This window comes from Saccopteryx bilineata, chromosome 4 (genome assembly GCF_036850765.1).
Source record: "Saccopteryx bilineata isolate mSacBil1 chromosome 4, mSacBil1_pri_phased_curated, whole genome shotgun sequence".
Lineage (NCBI taxonomy): Eukaryota > Metazoa > Chordata > Mammalia > Chiroptera > Emballonuridae > Saccopteryx > Saccopteryx bilineata.
Genome location: NC_089493.1, coordinates 26337078 through 26360043, shown reverse-complemented (window position 1 = coordinate 26360043; position 22966 = coordinate 26337078). Strand labels below are relative to the sequence as shown.

The 22966-nt window shown below is 50.1% G+C and overlaps 1 protein-coding gene across 3 annotated transcripts in view; it reads left to right on the top strand.

Annotated features, from left to right (window-relative positions):
• JDP2 (Jun dimerization protein 2) overlaps positions 1–22966 on the top strand; it is a 45063-nt gene that overhangs the window by 2349 nt on the left and 19748 nt on the right. Inside the window, exons 1-2 of one of the 3 annotated variants that reach the window (XM_066276375.1) lie at positions 59–360; positions 8894–9117. In XM_066276375.1, coding sequence (XP_066132472.1) covers positions 8917–9117 — 201 coding nt within the window. In that variant the 5' untranslated portion in view covers positions 59–360; positions 8894–8916. Of the gene's footprint in view, positions 1–58; positions 361–8893; positions 9118–22966 lie in introns of those variants that run through there. The other 2 variants (XM_066276374.1, XM_066276373.1) reach the window with 2 other exon arrangements.

The window sequence follows — 22966 nt, the reverse complement described above, 5'->3', positions numbered from 1 at the left end:
TCCTTCCCTTCCTCTCCGTCCCCTCCTCTGACGTCTGGAGCTGGCAGCAACGCGGGTTCCGCATTCCCGACCCCTCCCCGCCGCCCAGGGGCCGCTATATAGCTGGGGCTGATGCAACCCGTCCCGCCGCCCGCCACAGCCTGCGGGAGGGACGCTCGGCGGTCGCGACGGGGGGCGCTGGCGGCGGCGGACGCTGCAGCGGCGGCGGGGCTGGCGCCGCGGCGGTTCCCGGGCCGGGACGGGCCTGGGCACCGGGCGGAGCTCGGCGGCCGGGCGGCAGCGGCGCTGAGTGGGCACGGCGCCTACAGCCGGGCCCCGGCCCCGGGGGCACCGCCTCCGCCCGCGGCTTCTGCACGGTGGGTGCGTGCGCGCGTGGGGGCGCCTGGGCCGGGCGGGACGGGGTGGGGCGCGCCGGCCGTGGGCACCTGGGACGACCGCCCCCGCGCGGGCGTTGAGCGCCGAGCCCCGGAACCCGCCGCCCCGCGGGGAGGCTCCCGCAGCCTTGGGACCCTGAGCTGCCCCGGCTGGGGGCGCTGTAGCCCGGGCTGTTCCCTCGAAGTGCCTTGGAGCCGGTGGCTTCCCTTTGGTTCCCGCCCAAGAACGGGAGGCTCTGTCTGCTCCCGGCGCAGCCAGGGCACTTCCTCTGTCTCCCTCCCGCGCTCTCCTCCCCAGTGCGTTTGCAGAGGGGTGCGCTCCTCGGGCGCCGGGGAAGGCGGCGAGTGAGAAGAAAACTGTCCTGCGGAGACGGGCCGTGGGGGTGCAGATGGAAGATGAAAGGCCAGGGAGGTGCTGGGTGCTGGTGGTGAAGGAATGACAGCGACCTGCTGGCAAGTCTTGCCGCCCTCACCCCTTCGCAGGGAGGAAGCGTGGCTCCCTGAGGACCTGGAAGAGGGTAGTGAGAAGGCCAGGAGCTCTCCATCCAATGAGGAGGGCTTCTCTCAGGGCCATTGCTCCGGGGTTCTGGGCTGGGAGAGGGCCTAGAGGTGCCCCGGGTCCCCTTTGCTTCTACCGGCTCCGAAGCCAGATTACGTAAGAAGGCAAGCCGGCTCTTCTAGGTGACGAGCCCCTCCTCTCCTGACCAGCCCAGTTTAGAAAGGCTTTCTTATGCCCCTCCTCTCAAAGGAGGCTGAGGGGTTGAAATTTAAGACCTGGACCCCAGACCCTGGGAGGGACCCGGAAGATGGGGAGGGCTTGGCTCTCCTGCAGGGATGGATGGGCCATGCACGTGGCTAGAAATGGAGAAGCTGGTGGATGGGAAATTAACTGACCCTTTAGGTCAGTTCCACTTGCAAGGTTTCCTGACCCTGGCCCAGTGTGCAGCCCTCCCTGCTGGCATCCAAGGCCTCAGGCTGTGTCCTGAGCACATGTGTTCAGGACAGATGATCCCGGACATGCCCCCCCCCCAAAAAAAAAGCGCTTGCGGACTGGGTGTATAGCCAGATTTAAATCTAAGTGGACTTCCCTCAGGGTCTTAGTTTGAAGAGCATCAGAAACGGAAGCTTTGAACCATGATTGGGTGCCTGCTTGTCTTGTAAGGCCTTGCTGTGAACTGTGTTTACATATCATCTCCCCCAACCCCCAAGTTTCCTTCCCTGAAGGTTTCTAAAAACACCTCCCATTGCTTTCATCTTTCCAGCAAATCTGGCTGCAGCTTGGATGGCTGCCTGATCTTCCTTTGCAGGTTTCTAGGGGAGAGTGTAACCAGGTATCAGGTGTGAGCACGGCTCTGATTAACCTGAGGACCAGAGAAGCGAAGCAAAGTCTATTCTCATGCCTCTGGCTGGTTAAGGTTTTGCCTTGTTTAAAACAGGGAGGCCGGATTTCTCAAAGACTCTTCTGTTCCCCTTCTACTTTGGCTTTGGTTCAGAGCTGCAGGCAGCTCCAGAATCTTTCTGAAGAGCTGGGTGCTTTGAGATTTGAAAGGCTGCTGGAAGGCAGGGGTGTGGAGACCTCTGACTTTTCTCCTAGGTTGTTTGCAGCCCTCTCTAGGATGTGTTCATCAGTGCTAATGGTGTCCTCTAGGGAAGGACTTGGACCGGGAGCTCCTCACTCACTGACTGCTTAGCCTTTGCAGCCACCAGCGTCTGTCTCCCCCACCTGTTTGCAGGCTGTGTGGGCATCTTTTCCAACCTGCAGAGCCCTTGGCAGGATGAGAAGGGCTAGGCTCTCCAGGCCTTGTTTGTCGCGGGGCTGCTGGTGTTGCAATGGGCTGTCTCACCAGTGTTTCTGTTTCCAGCTCTGCTCTGGGAGACAGAGGCCAATGCAGACTTGAGGTTGGCCTGCTCTGTATTCATTCAGCCCCAGCTCAACTTGAGCAATCAGAGCCAGGGCTGAGGGCAAGCAACATTCTTTTCTGCTTTTCTGCTGCAGGATGCAGTTTGCTTTTTTTCCATGCGAATGAATTATGTTTGAAACCGAAATGGGAGTAAGAGAAAAATAGAGTGAGTGTGTATGAATCTGTGTGTGTGCATACCTATATAGGCAGGGGGAGAGCGGCAGGCACATTATTTTTCCATTTTCCTTTAATTAAGGCTCTGTGGAGGTGTGTTTGAAAACAGAGGGTCTCCTATGCCTTTGAGGAGGGTGAGAACACTGTTTTGGCTGCGTCCCGGGCCATATGCAGCGTATGGTGGCCAATGAAACTGGGCCTGGCTCGTTCTGTTGCTTGTCTTGGCAGTCGGTTCCGTGGCTTGTGTTACCAGCTCTGGAACTTACGGGCTGCCAAGCTCCATGTGCCTGTGTGTGTATGTGTGTGCGCGCACTCTTGTGCGTGTGTGTGGTTTGGTCTCTCGAAGCTCAGCAGAGACAAATGCCTTAGCGACCCAGGGCTGGAATTTCAGCCTGTGTTTCTTTACGTTCATTGCTGGCTGTGGGAGGCCCGGCCAGAGCCCACCGCTCTGGGGCTTTTTTTAGTCTGTTTTCTTGCTGCAGCCCATGGGATTCCAGTTGTGGAGCTTCGTTTAAAGCTTTAGCTGGCCCATGGCATTAAAAAAAAGGGGGGTGCCAAAGGGTTTATCACACACTCTGTGTATGTCTGTGTAAAGAATCGTGCTATGAACTCCTGATGCCAAGGAACAGAGGTGGGGTGAGGAGGGAAGAGAGGATAGAGGCTTGTTGGTGGCAGTACTTTCCCAGCCCCATCGTGCTGCTCAGGATAAGGATTTCTGCCTGGCACAAGTAACTTAATGTGTACTCACTGAGCACCTACATAAGGAAAGAGAGACAGTGTTTACGGACAGGCCCTTGTTGAAAGCATTTCTCTGTTCTCCTGGGAAGAACCTTTCCTGGGGAGAGGTTCCAGTTTCTTCTATGACTGGGATGCCTACGCAGGGATCATGCATGCCGCGGTGGCGGTGGCTTCTCCTGATGGCGACCGCCCCTCTTTTTCTTCTCATGAAGATCTGAGGAGTGATCCTTTCTAAGCAGTGCAAAGATAGAGTAGGTCGAAGGACACCGATGATGCTGGAGGCAGGGGTGGAAACCCAGCCAGTTGGTGGTGCCAGTGATCTGTGCAGCTGTGTTCTGGAATGGAGGATGGAGGAGACCTGAGGAGAAACTGGGGCGAAGGGCAAGCGCTGGGCCCCATCTCTGCACCTCTGTGCACAGCCCTGACCTGGCTCCTTTGCTGCTATTCTGCAGTAACTGCCTGGGTACAGGGTGGTCCCGGCTTCTTGGGATTCAGAGCTGGAAAGTGGGGGAGCAGAGACTTTTCTGGGTGAGCCCTTTTCATGGCCACAGGAAAAGGAGATCAGTGTTAGGTGGGAACTGTACAGACGCGACCCCAAGGGTGGTCCAGCGCTCTGTCCTCCAGGAAGGAAGGACCCATGGCTACATTGCCTTCATACTCACTAAGGGCAGGTGCTGTTCTGGGGGTTTTCCAGGTTTTCACTAATTTAATCCCCTCTGCAGCCTTCCAGGGCAAATAACATTATTCCCACTTTGCAGCTGAGGAAAGTGAGGCGCAGGGAGGTTAGAGAAGCTGCTCCAGGTCACACAGCTAGTCAGGGGCAGAGCTAGTTTTCACATGCAGACAGTCTGGCACTAAAGCTCCCACCCGTAACCCACAACCCACCCGCTCCCCTGCCTGTAGAGCTGGGACAGCCGTCTGGGAGGGGCTTCTGCTGCTTGTCCCTCATTCCCAGTCTTGGTGCTTTCCCCAGCCTTGTGCCCCTTGCCTTCTGGATCTCCTTGTCTTTTTGCAGCTGGTTGACCTACGTAATTTCAGATTCCAGGAGAAATTATTCCAGAAAATTCCGTATCTTCAAGAACAGGTTAGCTGTTTAATTCTCCAGGATTCATGATAGCACTGTGTTCTGTGATCACCGGCCTGGCACCTTTCTGTACTGCCTACACACACACACACACACACACACACACACACACACACACACACACACTTTCCTCCTGGGAATCTTCCCAGGTTCCGGCTCCCAAGACCTCCCACCTGCTCTTGGTGACTTCCAACTCCACTGGTGCTCCTGGGGTCTGATGTGAACTCAGCTCCCTTGCTCCTGGACCTGTCCTCGCTCACCTCCACTGTTTTGAACCTTGCCGCCTTAGGCTGCCTGCACTCACTTGCACGCCGGCTCCTGATGCGGCCGAGGGCAGCTGCTTGCCTGGAGAGGAGCCTTCTTAGAGAGGCCCAGGGATTTTCAAGCCTCCCTTAAACTTTTGTGGCTATGGACAGAAAGTTCATGATGCAGATTCTAACTTTCTCTTAACCTGTCTTTTTTTTTTTTTTTTTTTAATGTCTTTGCCATTTAGATGCAGATGCCAACTATTGGGCGTTTTCTAATAGAAATAGCCCTTACAAGTTGGACCCCTCAACGCAAGACTGTTACTTATTTGTACATACTCCCATTTAAGAAATCAGGCTACCTAACAGATTTATGTACAAGAGAAGAAAATAAGGGAAAAACTGAAGTTATCTCCACATGTTTTTGCAGCTAAACTGATGTTTCATGTTAATATCACACACAAGAGGGTCCGTTTTCTGGACTTGAAATGTTTTCTGGCATTTCTTCTGCTTGTTCGGGCAGCGCCCCAGACTCTGTGCCTGCGAGTCCCCGAGTAAGTCAGAACAGAGAGATACCGATGTCAGACCTTCAGGTTCTTTCCCCGGGATCCATCTGGCCCCCGTTTCTGTCCAGCTGGCCTTGAGGACCCCACTTCAAATCGCTCGTGGGCTCAACAACCGCGTAGGGATCCACCATGCCCACCTGAACGCTCTCTGTGTTGCTACGCCTTGCTCGTCAGTCCCAGCTTGATCGTGCATTACCCAGTTTTTCTTCATTGGCTGGTTTCCAGGTTATTTATTCCTGGTCAGTGTCCCAAATTGCCAACATCTTTTTGGATCCTACGCCTGTCTTTTAGAGGCACCGGCTTCATTTGCCAGTTTTGGTCTCCTGCCAACATACGGCGCTGGCTCTTTATTTATGCATCCTAGTTACTAATGGAGACGTGGAGGGTGTTTATCTTCCTTGTGGACCTCCTGGGCCCCGAAGGGGGGAAAAAACCCTCTAGGTTCTTCCCCTAAAGCTTTTAGTGCCTAGTTCTCCTTTTCCTGCTAAATTGTTTCCGTATGGAACAACCAGTGCGGGAGATGATTTCACCTCTTGTCATCTTTCCTGTGTCTTCCTTGAAGTGGGTAAATTCCTCCTGGCTGGTTTTGGTTCTCGGCCACCGCCCCCCCCTCCTCTTTTTATAGAGCTCTAAAGCACATCAAATTGTTTTATTTTTCATGTCACCCAAGTTGCCTTTGAGCCTTGGACTGGCCGCCAGCACTTTGCAGTTAATGAGGATCCCATTATGAAAGGCAGGCGAGTACTCCACCTCCTCTCTCTCTGCCCCCTCTACCCCCCAAGCCCTTTCGGATGACTTCTCGCTGGTGAATGTCAGCTGTTGTGGCTGTCTCCTAGGAATGGCATGTGTTAAGGACTTTGTGGTTTGTATCCGAGCAGTTAGGGGCACCCCTGGATGGAGAAGGACAGAAGGGGATATTTTTGCTTCTGCAGAGGAAAGCCTGGCTGATCCCCTGAGTGAGGCTTGTCATTGCGTTGGGTTCACAGGGAAGCAGGAATGGCAAGAATTTATGAGGCTGCTGCTCTCAGGGGTTGGTTACCCCGTGGGGGGGTGGGTTTCACAGTAGCAGATATTTTGGAATCATTTGTTAGTGTCTCATTTATACCATCTGTATGAAAATAAACAGAAGCTGCACGCGGAGCCTATCGTTCCCGGAACAGAGCGGGTCTGGCTTCCATCTCTCAGAGAGGGCGCAGGCAGGGAAACACAGAGCCTCCGCGGCGCTTTGCTTGGGGTCTGCTGTGGGAGCAGATGATCTGGAAGTGGATAACGAGCATCTCAACTTCCAGGGAATGTTGCTCCGCTGTGAATTTATCGTTTGTTCGTTCATTCATTCACTTATCTGTAATTCAATAAATGTTTGTTGCTTCCCCTTTTTATGCCAGAAGTAAGGCTAGGCGCTGGGGTCTCGTGAGGCAACAACCAGCCGCGACTGCTGCTTTCCCCCTGAAATCTCCCCTCCACTTCCTAAGTGGCCACTTGGCACACTTTGCCACACAGGAATGGGTCTTCCAGTTCAGGAGGCTCCAGGGCCTCCGGCCAAGGAGGGGATTTGCTCTGTGTTTTTGCTTGGTCCACACTTGGGGCGTGGTGCCCCGGCCCCTGTCTGGGGTTTGTGTTCAGCCGAAGCACCAGGCACAGTGTTTTCCAACCTCCTGTCTCCTGTTCATTCCTTAACTGAACTAGTAGTTAAGTATCGTTTTGAGGGGTCCTTTTTGACTTGTTGTAGCATCAGTTCAGGTCTAGAAGAGGGGCTTTGCAGGGTTTGCTTCTCTTCTGAGGAGGTATGTGTTTCCTTTGTCAGAGGGACTCGGGTGGCCTAGAATCACCCCCTCTGCCAGGCGGACCGGGCATCCCTTTGCCACCCAGGATGAGTCCTTACACTAGCCCCTTTCTTGTTTCCCCCAGGGGGGGTCTGGGGAGACATGCAGCTCATCCACTACCCCTCCTGGTGAGGCACCTTGTAACCTCTGCACTGCAGACCCAGCTCCAGAGGATGGAGAGGGGGCTCTCTTCCTGACCCTGGACTCAATTCCAGCTCAACTTCAGGGAGGGTCCTAGCACATTGACCAACCACCTGTGAAATGTCCCAGAGACCATTTCTGTGTCTGAGCTCCCACCTCCAAAACCTGGCTCTTAATGGGAGGTGATGTTGAAGGTCATCTGTGTAAGAGAATGATCCTCCACTATGGGCTAGTGTCTGAAAGTCTACTATTAGAAGGTAATTTTTTTTTTCCTGCATTAACATCTCTTGGAATCCAGGATAGGAAACAAAAAGGGCAGGATGAGAAAACTTTTCCAAAATCCGGGAACGAGGAGTCCAGGTCTGGCTCTTTCCTGCCCTAGCTGTGTGACCTTGGACCAGTCATTCAACCTCTTTGAGCCTCAGTTTCCTCGTGGGCAAAATGGGGATGTGGTTTAGATAAGCACAGGGCCTCTTCCAGCTCTAAGACTATGACTTACTGTGAATGAGTCTCAGATCCTGTTCTGAGATGGGCTGGGGAACACTGGGTGCTGTGGAGGGGAGACAGGGTGTGCCTCCTCACTTAGAGTAGTTGGTCAACAATTGGATGGATGGATGGATGGATGGATGGATGGATAGGAGCCCTGTAAGAGATCAGGTAAGTCTGGCTTTATTGGAAGACGAGCTTTCTTCACTGCCATCTGTGCCTTGAAGTGAGCATTCTTTACCCATGAGCTTTTCTCAGTAAAGAAAGGGAAGGAATAAGAATTCTCTTGGTGTTGACCTGTCTTAATTTATGTCTTTCTTTCATGCCTGCATCTGTCTTCCCTTGCAAACCTTCTTGATACTGGGCTCCACTGAGAAAACACGTGCTAATTAATTGCATCCCCTCTGCCTTGGTCTCTTTCTCACATACAGAGGCACACACTCCCCTTTAACTTCCATTTGCTTCATTTCCTCTTTAGGGTATCTTAACAAGTAGGCAGAAAGGGATGTGTGATTTGAGCGGAGGCACCATGCCAGACCAAAAATAGCTCCTCATACAGGTGCAAAGGTGCCTGAGATTCCATCGTTAGACTCCACCCTCTTTGGGAGTCAGTCTGTGGCGGTGTACATCACAGCTCTCCCAGTTGTTTTTTTTTTTTTACAGAGACAGAGAGTCAGAGAGAGGGATAGACAGGCAGGAACGGAGAGAGATGAGAAGCATCAATCATTAGTTTTTCATTGCGTGTTGCAACACCTTAGTTGTTCATTGATTGCTTTCTCATATGTGCCTTGACCGCGGGCCTTCAGCAGACCGAGTAACCCTTTGCTGGAGCCAGCGACCTTGGGTTCAAGCTGGTGGGCTTTTTGCTCAAACCAGATAAGCCGGCGCTCAAGCTGGCAACCTCGGGGTCTTGAACCTGGGTCCTCTGCATCCCAGTCCGACGCTCTATCCACTGCGCCACCGCCTAGTCAGGCAGCTCTCCCAGTTTTAACCGTGCAGTCTTGAGCGAGTTCTCCTTCTAAGCCTCAGCTTCTTCCTCTGTGTCCTGGGCACTGACCCAGTCTTTCAGGGCTAATGGGAGGATTATGCAGTGCCCAGCACACAGCAGATGCTGAGTCAATGAGGTCAGAGTTGGTTAAGCGTTACCTTAACCGCCAAGGATAACCTTGGTGTGAATTAATGGATTAAGTTTTCCTCTATCACAAAATGGACTTATGGGCAGAAAGAGCCACTGGGTCGGGAAGGGGTTCAGGGAGACGTCGGTGAAAGGATGAGGTCCTGGTAAGACGTGGGGGCTTAAGCCCCTCATGCGCCTCTTGTGGCTGACAACATGTGTCTTGCTCTTCTCTCGCCTTCTCCAGGCTGGACCGCTGCTCCTCCTGCTATGATGCCTGGGCAGATCCCGGACCCTTCCGTGACTGCGGGCTCTCTGCCAGGGCTCGGTCCCCTGACCGGACTCCCCAGCTCGGCCCTGACTGCGGAGGAGCTGAAATACGCCGACATCCGCAACATCGGGGCCATGATAGCCCCCTTGCACTTCCTGGAGGTGAAACTGGGCAAGAGGCCTCAACCCGTGAAAAGTGAGGTGAGTGAGCCTTGATCTAGGCAGAATCCCGGGGTGGGATGCCTGTGTGACCTAAGCGCTGCTGTTCACCGCGGGGCCTGAGAACCACTAACGAGCATCCGTGTCACCCAGTAGCTTGTTAAAACTGCAGGCTCTCGGGCTTCACCCCACACCTTCTGAAATAGGATCTGCATTTTAATAAGCTCTGCTGGGGAATTCCTGGAACCATTAATGTTTGAGAAGTCCTGGGCTTGGACAGGATGCTGGGCCTGTCCCAGGTTCTGTGAGGGGAAAGGGAAAAGTGATTGAGAACAATAATGAATAATAATACATTGGCAATCTCTCTGGGGTGTTGGGAGGACTGGAGGAGGTAACGGAACTGTGCACGTGCTTTGACAAGTATACAAGAGAATACCAATACTGGGTTTTCTTTACAATTTATCGGTAGTCACGTCATTTCTCTAACACCCTTGGCCCCAGGCTGCCCCTGAAGGGGGAACTTGGAGGAGGGATGGTGTGACCTTTCTTCCCAAGGCACTGCCAGAGCAGGGCATGGCCTCGGCTACCAGTAATCGTCTGTCTTAGATGTTTGCAGCGGACCCACGCATGGAGTACTCCAGGTTCCTTGCAGCTCAGCTCCCATGAGCCTTCCTTGCAGAACAGCTTTTCCTTGGGACTGGGGAAAACAGAAGTCCCCTGGTGAGCTTAGTGTTAGAAATGCCCCCAGCCACTGCCCCAGGGCTGGAGTTTTGTCCTAAGGCCCAAGGTCCCCAGCAGGGCCATTTTCTCAGAGAAGGAGCCAGTGGTAGTGGTGAGCTGGCTGGGGGCAGAGATGGGGGACAGGACGTGGGAAGCAGCTGAGTATCAGGTGCTTGGCAGCTCTGATGAGAAGGAGCTTTCACAGGCAGAGGTGTCCCTGGACGGGAGCTCAGGCTTTAGAAGGAGCTCCGAGGGCTGGACATGCCGAAGAGCGGGGCTCTTGAGTGGAGAAAGGTGTCCGGGTCCTGGCAGGGGAGAGTTGGACATACTGTGTAGCTACTGCTCAGCCCACCCTCTCCCCAGGGGTACCACGAAACCTGCAAAGCAGGGCTACTGGGGGCTTGGCCAGGGGTGGCAAACTGGTCGTTTGCATCCTGGATCTGGCTCTCAGATGTGTTTTGTTTGGCCTGCACAGTGTTTTAAAAGAAATTTGAACCAACACTTCACTTTAAAAAGTGGGGTTTTAATCTTCGATTAAAAAATTGGAAGATCTGGTCATGTCGTGCCCAGTTCGGCATGGCAGCAGCTTACGCAGAGTGCAGAGACCCCCTTCGCTTCTTTCCTCTTCCCAGTTTGCCACAGGCTCCCATGCCTCCCTATCGTCTTGATGTTTTTCTTACACTGTTGTTTTGCTTTGGTTACCACCAGCTGCCTTCATTTACCTCAGTTGCTTGGCTCTGTTGTAGATACTTGCCCTTGAGATACCTGGATGAGGTGCATTGTAGATGCTCACTGAATTCTTTTATTTTTTATTTTTTTAAGACTTTATTCATTTTAGAGAGGAAAGAGAGAGAGAGAGAGGGAAAAGGAGAGGGAGAGGGAGAGGGAGAGAAGGAGGGAGAAACAGGAAGCATCAACTCCCATATGTGCCTTAACCGGGCAAGTCCAGGGTTTCAAACCGGCGACCTCAGCATTCCAGGTCGACGTTTTATCCATTGCGCCACCGCAGGTCAGGCCTGATTGTTGATTTCAAGGTGAGAGTTGACGGTAATTATATTCTTGTGACCTGACTTTGAAGATCAGTGTGCTGTCGATAGCACTTCCTGGCTTATTTAGAATTCTGTTTTCTTTTTGGAGGGCCCTTGCCTTTGGTCCTCTGCTATTCACCTGCCCAGTCCTGTAACTTGAAAGCACCTTTTTCTGGGTCACTGCACAGTATAATTGCCATTTAAAACCAGTAGCTGAGCAGTGTCGCTGGGCTGCCAAGGCTGCAACGTTGATGAAAAGCCTCGGTCAGGGACGGGCCCAGGAGAGATTGGCCTGGGAGCTGGAGTTACCACCTCTTCCATCTGCAGAAGGTGCTGGAGGAATCTTCTTTTTTTGGTGGGGAAGGCCTTTATTTGGGATGGGTATTTTTACATTTCACAGCCTCCCCCAAATTGGTGGCATATGCCCTGTACCTGACAGTGACGTGCTGTCTTCACAGGCACCCACAAACACGCACCATCCAGGTCATGAGAATAACCAGCCGTTGTTGGGGCGTATCTGCGTGTCCTCTCCCATCTGCCAGCCTGCAGCATTGTGGGGCGAAGCAGACAGTGCCGGTGTCAAGTAAGGTCGGCCCTGCACGTGCTTCTTAGATCAGACTCAGGGTGGGCGGGTAGTTGGTGTGGTGTGGGAGGGGCCTCATTCTTAGAGCACCTAAAAAATAAAGCAGGTGGGAAGAGAAATTTGCAGAACCTTATGCCCCAAAGATTTATTTGCATATGGCCAACTGCCTTTGGTGGATTTTCAGAGGCATTTCAGATCAGTCAAGTTTCTTGAATTATAAAAGAAACTAGCTCACATTTATTAAGCATTGAATATGTCCCAGAGCCTGTGCTAAGTGTTGGATGTGTACGATCTCATTTATTCCCTATGTGATCCTGGCTACTGGGTTTTTCCCAGTTAGAGAAGAGGATTGTGAGGTCTAGGGAGGAGGAGGTCAGGTGATTCAGGCTCCCAGTGCTGGGAAGGGGCCAGACCAGGGTCTGGGCTGATGACGAGGCCGCTGCTGAAGTCATCATTGTCTCAGCTGCGCTCAGCCAAGCACCAGGCACATTGTTGGACACCCTGTGAAATATCTCAGTGAACTTGCACAAGAATCTTTGGAAGTAATTATTGTTACTATTGTTATTGTTAAGCCCACGTGATGGATGAGGTTAACAAGGCTTGGAGAGGACCAAGGTCATGCAGCTGGGAAGCTGCCGTTAGAGCCAAGGCTTTAACCTTATGCTGCAGCTGCGTTTCTGTCAGGCTGAGGAGGGGAGTGGGGTAGAACGAACCTGGCCCCAGAACATTGGATCATTTTGATGACATGGCCCGATCAGTGCTGAGCCCGGCAGTTCTGTGGCCACAATGTCTCCCAGGCCCGGGAGAGAAAGTGGGCCGAGCCGCCATGCAGGGAGCTCTGTCCAAGCAGGCCCTTGGATGGTCCACCCTGTGGAGGTCAGCAGTCTCCTGGGCCACGTGCAAACGCATGAAACAGTTTGGTAAAAGAAAACTGGAGGAATTAAATTAAAACGATAGGTTTTATAAATGATAAAGTGCTTTGTGCTGATGTTGTAGTATCTCTATGTGGTTGATACATAATGCTAAATTGTTTTGGTGCCAACTGCTTGCCTAGAGTTCATTTGTTAAGCACCTACTATGTGCCAGGCACTGTCCCAGACACTGGGAACGGAGCCGTAAACAAAACAGATAAGCTTCCCCTGCCCTTTCTCTTGGAACTATGTATTGTAGTGGGAGCCTCCAGAAATAAAAGTAAGCAAATTAATGTACAGTATCAAAGGCCAGGTAGTAATCAGTATTGTGAAGAAAAATTAAGCCGGCCAAGTGGATGGTCAATGGCCAGACTGCTGATTTTGATGGCTGGCTAGGGTCTAGGGGTGTTATATTCTAGGTTAGGGGGATTTTAGAACCCACGCTTCTTTCTTGCTTTTTTGTTCTCCTTTCCTTTCTGATATTTCTTCTCCTGACAGCTTTGCTCTCTGGCTTTCTCTAGAGCAGGCGTCCCCAAACTACGGCCCGCGGGCCACATGCGGCCCCCTGAGGCCATTTATCCGGCCCCCGCCGCACTTCCAGAATGGCCACCTCTTTCATTGGTGGTCAGTGAGAGGAGCACTGTATGTGGCGGCCCTCCGACAGTCTGAGGGACAGTGAATTGGCCCCCTGTGTAAAAAGTTTGGGGACCCCTGCTAGAGCTTTCCTTCCTACAGTTTTCATTCTGTGGCCCCTTTCAGCTAGAGCCCTCCAACCACCAGTCCCTACTGACCGGTAGGTTTGGTCCTTCCCAGGCCGTCTATGAGCTGGCTGCTGTGGCTGCAGGGGCCACACCCCGCCCCTGGGCCCAGAATGCGTTTTCAGTGTGGCTGAGAGGGACCAACAGAAGCTCCCTTACAGACAACCACCTGCTAGTTGGGACCGGGACCCCTCACCCTCTGTGCCACTGCAGGACTCTAGAAGGGTCTCGAGTTCAAGGGCGGTTGGACTGGATGGCCTTTAGGGAAGAGGCTGCAAATTGTCATTCCATAGGCAGGAGTCAGCCTACAGATGAATCCTGTTTGGCCCTCACAGTGTTTTGTTTTGTTTTGTTTTTCCTTTTTTTTTTTAATTGAATGAGTTGCTATATTTAAAAGCCAGGAAATGTGAACTTTCTGGCTTCTTTTAAAAAAACCAGAATATCTGGCCACTCTGGGCCCACACCCTTCTATGCAATGACAGCTACAGCTGAATAGCAGAAGCTCACTGTATTAGCATGCAGTCTTTGTTTTGCTACAGGCCCCACTCCTCCCTGTTGTCTTATACCCAGCCTACTTCACACTGTCTGTGGCACTGGCCTGCTTTTGAGTTTGTGTCTTATGTTTGGGTCCCCAGAACAGGGACTGGATCTTACAGTTCTTATTCCTTCCACCAGACTATGTGCAGTGCTCTGCATAAATTGTATGTTTAATACGTGCTTATTGTTTTGAACGTTAATTAGCTGTGTCAACTTGGCAAGTCACTTAAATTTTCTGCACCTTGATTTCAATATCTCCCAATTCTTTACCTCTAAGCATTGCCCATTTGTTTTTCTGTTTCTGAACTTCTACAATTTGAGGCAGAAAAAAAAGAACACAATGAAAATCAAGCCAGCCATTCCCACACTTGACTGATCATCAAACGGCTTGGAAAACTTCTCATAAATACAGCTTTCCAGGTCGTACCGGGGCCCCTGGACTCAGTAACTCCGAGGGCAGAGCCCAGGGAACCTGTATGTTTAGTAGACTCAGGGATGACTTTGTGTACGATGTGATACATCTCTGCAGGCTCTGCTGATCCTTGTCAGGGAGCATTCCGAGGGCTTGGCCTTTAGGAGTCAGTGGGTTCATTCCATGGAGGACGGTCCATCTAGCACATATTCCCCATGTAGACTGGAGCCAGGTCCTTGTCATCTTCAGAGCAGGAGAGAGGAGACTTAGCTGTTTGTGGATTTCACACTCGTGGCTTTCCAATTTCTCCTGGGACCCTGAAGCACATTTAGAAAGTTTTCGCCTTTGGACGAAATGTGAATTTGGATCTGCAGACGACAGGATGACCTTGAAAGGTGTGCTCACTCTTAGCCACGGGTGGCTTCTGGAGTCTGTTCACCAAAAAGGCCAAAATGTTCGCCATGTTTAGCATGAGCCAAAAAAGTTGCCCCCAACCAGCCTGTGTGCTGGGTAAACATTGGGATAAGCATGCCTGTGTGTTTAGTGATTTAAAACATCAAGGCAGCCCACTGACATTTTTTAGCAAGCCTTGCATAATTGGTTTTAAATGTGTGGCTCTTCGGAATAGTGTTGGCCTTCTTCCCCCTGACTCAGATTCTTTTTCTGTCTCGCTTCTTTGGCAGAGCGATCCAATCTGTCCCTTTTCTTGGAACCGAATCTCCTGACTGGTTTTTGACATCCTGAATTTCCATTTTAGTTCCGTCACTTTGTTAGCACATTTTTTTTAAAGCTGTTAGCTTTTCTCCCCCCTTTCATGGTTTAGTTTGAGGGAGAATGAGTGGTAGCTAAAAGCAGCTATGACTGGGTTTACCGTTGCCTCCTGTGGTTGAGTCTGATTTGATACCATACCCTGGGCATTCACAGGGGTTCTGAAGCTCTTATTTAACATCAGAGGTTGGTCGTGCCTGCTACCATCCTAGCACGGGGTCACCTTGGAAAGGTGATGGTGGAGATATGGCTGGATATGTATGTTCTTAGCAGAAATCAAATACCTGTGAAAAGTTCAGGGAGTCCCACGTTGCCTTCTTGGAGTCTTTCTCTTAAGAGGGGAATAATATTAGTACCTCCTTCTCAGTGCTGCTGTGATGGTTAAACGAACTCATGGAGGCAAAAGGTTTCACAGAATGCCTGCACTTACTGAAATACTCAGGAAATGGAAGATATGATGATGCTGATTTACTTTTCAAATGCGTCAATTACGCCCATTAGTTTTATAACTTATTAAAAAACTGTGACTGGGGCTTTCCTTGAGGGGGTTTTGCCCTCGGAGGCGGTGAGTGGCCTGAGTGTGTGGAGGTGCCCAGGTGTCCTGGGAGCAGGACGCCGGCTTGGCTTCCTACCCAGAGGGTTTGCTTCTGGGGCCTGGGCAGAGCTCAGGGCTTGGTTCAAGCTTCTGGGTTCAGAGTCTGGCTCCTGTATGACCTCGGACAAGTCGGCTGGTCTTTCTGAGCTTCAGTTCCTTTTTCATTTATAAAGGAGGCAACTAAAAGAGAGTTGCATTGTGAAGATTGAGGTGCTGTGTAAAGATGAGCTTGACTGCAGCGCAGAACATCTGTAAATTACCTACTGAGACTGAATCCACTTGCGGTGAATGATACTACACACCCTGACAGCACTGACCTTTCCAATGTGTTGTGCCTGCGCCCTGGGTTTCGGGAAAACGAGCAGACCCTCCTGTTTCTGGTTGTCTGTGCAGTTTAGATGCAGCCCAAGTTGTAGTTTCCATCACAAACTGTAAATAAGAAGGCCCTACAACCCTGTGGTTTTCCCTGAGCGGCCTCGTGTGACCCCTTATCTTGTTTCCTGAGTGTCAAGGTCATTGCTGGATTTCCATGACCCCATCACCTTGTTAACGGCCCTACAAAGCAGCCTTCCCTGTTCATGCTGGTCATCTTGCTTTGGCGTCCTCAGATCCACTGTCAACATGGACTCGGAGTTGGGGCACTGAGTCCTCTCACAGGTGACCTCCTCTGGCTGAGCAGCTCTGGAGTCAGCCACGGCTCTCTCCCCTCTTCTTTGCCTGAAAGACACAAGACGACTGGGCCAGAGGATAGAGCTCAGTGACTGGGAGGACACTTGGGCAGATTCCGGCCGGCTGCGGAGGTGCTGGGAGTGAGGTGACAGACCTCTTAGTGATCCCTTTTTTTTTTTTTTTTTTTTTGTATTTTTTTTTTCTGAAGCTAGAAACGGGGGGAGACAGTCAGACAGACTCCCGCATGCGCCCGACCGGGATCCACCTGGCACGCCCACCAGGGGCGACGCTCTGCCCACCAGGGGGTGATGCTCTGCCCCTCCGGGGCGTCGCTCTGCCGCGACCAGAGCCACTCTAGCGCCTGGGGCAGAGGCCAAGGAGCCATCCCCAGCGCCCGGGCCATCTTTGCTCCAATGGAGCCTTGGCTGCGGGAGGGGAAGAGAGAGACAGAGAGGAAGGAGGGGGGGTGTGGAGAAGCAAATGGGCGCTTCTCCTTATGTGCCCTGGCTGGGAATCGAACCCGGGACCCCCGCACGCCAGGCCGACGCTCTACCGCTGAGCCAACCGGCCAGGGCCAGTGATCCCTTAAGGCTGCTCACGTCATGCCCTTTGCTGGGACTCCTTGACTGTGCTCTGTGCTGTGGCTGCAGTGTTCCCTGTACTAAGAATAGTGTATGTGCATGTTCTGAGCCACAAGCTCCTCTGGGTTTTGCCTCCATAGTCCTCCCCCCACCGCCTCCCCCAGCCGCCGCCAACAACCCACGCTGGCTCTTTGGAAGCAGTGTAGCAGTGTGATACAGGGCTGCCGCCCTGGAACAGGTTAGCTCTGGAGATGTTACTAGATGTTTGAGCTTCAGTTTCCTCTATGGGAAAACTGGGAGGGAGCAGAGAGACCCTGTCTTATAACATATACAAAAATTAAACTCAAAATGGATCAAAGACCTAATGTAAGAGCTAAAACAGCAAAACTCTTAGGATAAAACAGCAATAAATCTTTGTGACCTGGGAGTAGATACGACACCAGAAACACAAGTAACAAAATAGAAAAAGTAGATACATTGGGCACCATCAAAATGAAAAACTTTGTGCTTTAAAGGACACCAAGTAAAAAGACGGTTCACAGAAAGAGAGAACATTTTTGCAAATTACAGATCTGATAAGGAACTGGCATCTAGAATATGTAAAGAACTATTACAACTCAGTAATAAGAAGACAAATAGTCCAATTTAAAAAAAAACAGGCAAAGTATCTGAAAGCACAGATATCCAAAGAAGATATGTAAATGGAAAATAAGCACACAAGGGATGCTGAACATTATCAGCCATCAAAGAAATGCAAATCAAAACCACCGTGAGAAGGCCCTGGCCGGTTGGCTCAGTGGTAGAGCGTCAGCCTGGCGTGCAGGAGTCCCGGGTTTAATTCCTGGCCAGAGCACACAGGGAAAGCGCCCATCTGCTTCTCCACCCCTCCCCCTCCTCTTCCTCTCTGTCTCTCTCTGCCCCTCCCGCAGCTGAGGCTCCATTGGAGCAAAGTTGGCCCAGGCGCTGAGGATGGCTCTGTGGCCTCTGCCTCAGGCACTAGAATGACTCTGGTTGCAACAGAGCAACATCCCCTGGTGGGCATGCCAGGTGGATCCCTGTCGGGTGCATGCGGGAGTCTGTCTGACTGCCTCCCCGTTTCCAGCTTCGGAAAAGTACAAAAAAAAAACAAACAAAAAAAAACCCCACTGTGAGATACCACTTCATACCCACCAGGGTGGTCATAATAAAAAAACAGATAAGCACAGGAGGGGTGAAGGGGGAATCCTTAGAAACCACTGGCAGAAATGTAGAATGGTGCAATCACTTTGGGAACTGGTCTGGCAGCTCCTCAAACAGCTAAACATAGACCCACACCATACGACAGCAGTTTTACTCCCAGGTATGCAGCCAGTAGAAATGAGAATGTGCTAACAAAACCTTGCCCACGAATGTTCATAGCCATAATATTCATAACAGCTCAAAAGTGGAAACAGCCCAAATAAACCATGGAATGACATAGATAGATAAAATATGATATATTCCATACAATGGAATATTATTTGACTGTAAAAAAGGACAAAGCATGGATCCACACTACAACACACATGAACCTTGAAAACATGTTAAGTGAAAGAGCTGGTCACAAAGGACCATGGATTGCAGGATTCCATTGATGTGAAATGTCCAGAAAAGGCAAATCCATAGGAATGGGAAGGAAAACCAGTTCCCTGGTGCCTGGGGCTGGCTGAGGTGGGAGACAGCTAAGGGGGGTGGAGTGACTCTTGGCGGTGATGAAAATATTCTAAAAATGGTTGTGGTGAGAGTCACAAGTTTGTGAATATATGAAATGCCGTTGAATTGTATGCTTTTAAGTGGACAAATTGAATGGTGTGTGGTATCTCAATAAAGCTGTTTTAAAAACGGGGAAGAATGGTATCCATTTCACAGAGGTGTGGGGAGGGTTAGAAGGGATAATGTGTGTATAAATAAATCATCTAGCATTTATCACTGCTCCAGAATTAGTAGCTATAGTTATGAAAAACCCCTTTCCGGCCAACAGCAGTGGAAAAGTCAGGAGCTGGTGGTTAGGGGCATTTTCCTCCTCTTTTTTTTATTGCTAATGGCCATCCAGAAGCAATGCGAGCAATTTGGCAAAATTTTGTATGAAACTCAGGAGGAAATGTGGAGTAATCTTGGCTACTTATTAGAGTCCCCTGGAGAGTGTTTAAAAAATATTGATGCAGAGTCCAGAGATTCTGATTCAGTTGGTCTGGGTGGGGCTGGCAGGTGGTTCTAGCCTGTAGCCATTGGTTGAAACCCCTGATACTGTATAAACTGGCCCAGGCCTCCAAAGGACTGCGGACGTCTGCGTTCAAGACAAAAGGCTCACTTGAGCAATGTATTTTATGGTTTGCAAAGTACTTCTGGAGACATAATCTTTGATCTGTTCGATGGCCCTACAAGGTAGGTGTTATCAATACTACTAGTTGTTAGGGAATCAAGGCTCAGAGAGACTAAGTAACTTGCCAGGGTCTCACTTTGAAAGCATAATTTTATCTTTTTCTTTTCTTTTTTTTTCTTTTAAAGAAAGCAAGATCCAAACACATGCTCATACCCATCAGCTATCAAATCTAACACTTTGGAGAGCACTGCCAGGGTGATTTCTGGTGCCAGTTCATCTATTTTGCATAGCCCTCAGAACAAAGCTCTTCCTGCTACTTTCCTTTAACTCACAAGCCTCCTGAGAGTGCAGCACCAGGGGATAAGACATTATTTACATGGATGGCCCTGCACTGCATAATGAATGACAGGGATGCATATTCGTCATTGTGCAAATGTCATAGAGTTCACTTACACAAACCTGGATAGTAGAGCCTACCTATTGCACACCCAGGCTCTACGGGATAGTCCACTACTCCTGGGCTGCAAGCCCGGACAGCATGCTTCTGTATAAAACAACACAAGAGTAAGTCAGACATGAGAGAAAACGATGCAATCAAGACACAGTCAACACGAGCTGTACAAGGCTACTGCCGATCTAACACGGCATACTGTTACACTGCAAACATTTTTTATAAGTGGAAAAAGTACACACTACAGCAATGATAAGAAGTATAGTAAACACAAACACTGGCAACATAGTTGTTTATTACAACGATCAAGCATTATATACTGTATATGATGGTATGTGCTAGATTTCTCTACAACTGGTAGCATGGCAGGTTTGTTCACACGAGCATCACCACAAACACCGGAGCACTGCGTTGTGCTATGATGTTATCATGGCCATGACATCACTAGACGAAAGGAATTTTTCAGCTCCAATATAATTTTATGGGACCACTGTTGTAGATGTAGTTCATCATTGACCAAAACATGCAACACATGGCTGTATGTGTATGTACATATATACACAGATATATGCATCATACACACACTGTTGGTAACTACTGATCTGTGTGTTCAAGGAAAACAGAAGACGGGACTAATCTGGATCCTGAGGCTGTCAGAAATCTGTAATCAGCCCCTATAACTTCTGAGTTAAAAGTTTTGCATCAACCACAACTCTGTCTTATTTACAGCGAAAGACTAAAACAAGTACCATATTTTTCGCTCCATTAGATGCACCTAGGGTTTTAAGGAGGAGGAAAAATATATTCTGAACCAAATGGTGTGTTAAAATATTTAATAAGGTCCTGGCCGGTTGGCTCAGTGGTAGAGCGTCGGCCTGGTGTGCGGGAGTTGTGGGTTCGATTCCCGGCCAGGGCACACAGGAGAAGTACCCATCTGCTTCTCCACCCCTCCCCCTCTCCTTCCTCTCTGTCTCTCTCTTCCCCTCCCACAGCCAAGGCTCCATTGGAGCAAAGTTGGCCCGGGTGCTGAGGATGGCTCTGTGGCCTCTGCCTCAGGCACTAGAATGGCTCTGGTTACAACAAAGCGATGCCCCAGATGGGCAGAGCATCGCCCCCTGGTGGGTGTGCCAGGTGGATCCCGGTCGGGCGCATGTGGGAGTCTGTCTGACTGCCGCCCCGTTTCCAACTTCAGAAAAATAAAAAAATAAAAAAAAAATTTAATAAAATGTACCACAATAATATTTTAACAATGTAAACTCAACAGCAGCATTAACAACCATTAGCACTGTTATTAACAAATTAGAAGAGGCTTTAATGTTCAAACACTCTTCTAGTTGTCTGGCAACCCACAGCAGCTAAAAAACACCCCAAACATTTGCTCTATAAGACGCACGGGCATTTCCCTCTCCTCTTTTTGGGGAAAAAACTGCTTCTTATGGAGCGAACAATATGGTATGTAATACAACTGTGAGCTCCTTAATAAAATATGGCCTTTATCTATTTGACATATTACGGTATCATCTGAACAAGAGCCTGCTGGTGCCGAAACCATCCTGAAGTCCACTGGTTTACAGAAGCGCTCCTCAGAGTGCGGTCCGCGGACCAGCAGCGCCAGCCTCTGCGAGCATGTTAGAAGCGCAGATTCTTGGGTCTTACCCTAAACGACTGAAGCAGACTCTCAAGCTGGTGGTGCCCAGAAATCTGTGATGTAACAAATCCCTCAGGGGGTGCTGATCCTTTCTGCATTTAGATGACCTGAATGTCCCAGCTCTGAGTGTCAATGATTTGTCTCTGAGAACAGCTGCAACCAAAACCACGTTTTTCTCCAAACCTATCTCCAGCTTCCCGCAGGGACCCACACACCGTCAGATACTCATGAATGTGTGTGGTACCTGAGTCTGTCAGGCAAGGGTGCTCTGAGTCAGCAACCACGGTAGCCTTTCCAAACCAACCAGTTACTTCCAGGTCTTGAGATCCTCCCCGCTGCCAGCGTTCACACCCTGAGGGACTTCCTAATTAATTAAGCTGCTGAGTTTATCAGTAGGCTGGCTTCTTTATTGTTTTAGGAGAGAGAATCAGACACTGTTCTGATGCCAAAGGAACTCCCGTTTGCTGTATCTGGCCGGGAGTTCTCAGCAGCTCTGATCCAAGAACTGGGGTGGGAGGAGCCTTCTCCACTCTGCACCTCAGCCCCCCACCCCATCTGCCTGGGTGCTCTGATGCCCTTCCCACATCTCTGAACTTTATTTGCATTCATTTCATTACATAGATCACTCATAGTGAAATTATTCTTCCATCCCCCATGCCAGGTATCCCTGGCTGCAAATTTGTCTGACTGTCACCTGGGTGGGATTTTTATTAGTTCAGCACCCTCAAAGTGGAGGTCGCCGTTCTACCCGGTGATCTGTCTGCTATCTGTGCCTTGTGCCTGAAAGAAATTGGCTGAGATCCGTATTTTAGCTGCACAGCCTGCATGCAGATTAAACAGAACTGCCTTGGTGGAGAATAATTAAGCCAAGGACCTTGGTTTTCACCTTCATGATGAAAGACAAATGACTTCTGAGGCTTTAAGAGGATGGTGGAACTTACTATTCTCCTTCTGCCAACTCGGGACTTTCAGAACATCCCTGTTCATGGACAGTCTTTGCAACAACCGCATTTTCATTTAATTATGGGCAGTCATTTTGCAGGAGCTCTTGTCTCTCTCTTTCTCTGCCCCAATATAATCAAGGCATATTACACTGCTTGTTTGCGTTATTGTTAAAGACTCAGTTTGTTTGTTTGTTTAAATTTATTCATTTAAGTGACAGAGGAAGGGAGAGAAAAAGAGAGAGACAGGAAGGTCAAGCTGTTCTTGTATGTGTCCTAACTGGGTATCGAACTGGCAACCTCTGTGCTTCCGAATGATGCTCTAACCAACCAAGCTATCAGCCAGGGCTTGACTGTATTATTAACTATTTTGGAGAAGAAGAAAAAATATCCCCCCTGAAGCCAGATACGGTCTGCTCCATACCAGTCTTTTGGAAGGTGGGGTGGGTCTTGTTAGGACCACGGTGTCTCTCTTGTTCTTGTCTTTTGAAATGATTGTCAATTGGGCAAGAAAATTGATTGATTGCCTAGTGGGAAACCAAACCTCAGTTACACCATAAGTACAAAATGGGCCTGAAATAGATATATTTCAACAAAAAAGCGCCATTATTCTTCAAATAGGTCTTCTGTAGCAGAAGAATTTCTAGTCAATCATGCTCCCTTTTTCTCGTCTGTAGTAGGTTTTCTGCCTGTGCTGAGGCGATTTTTCCCATGTCTGCTGGCCTCTCTCTCACTCTTGCAGTATCAGTGTTTGCTCTGTCCTTAGCAGGACCATTGCAGATGGGTGTCACCTGCCCAGCTGGCTTTTTCAGACTCTATTCCAAACACAACGCTGTCTTTTCTCAGCAGTATTAACGGTATTAAGGAGCTGTTCTTCACTGCTTTCTGAGAGAATGACCTTTCCCTGTTCTGTTCATATAAGCCCATCCCAAGCCCCAGGGGCCTATT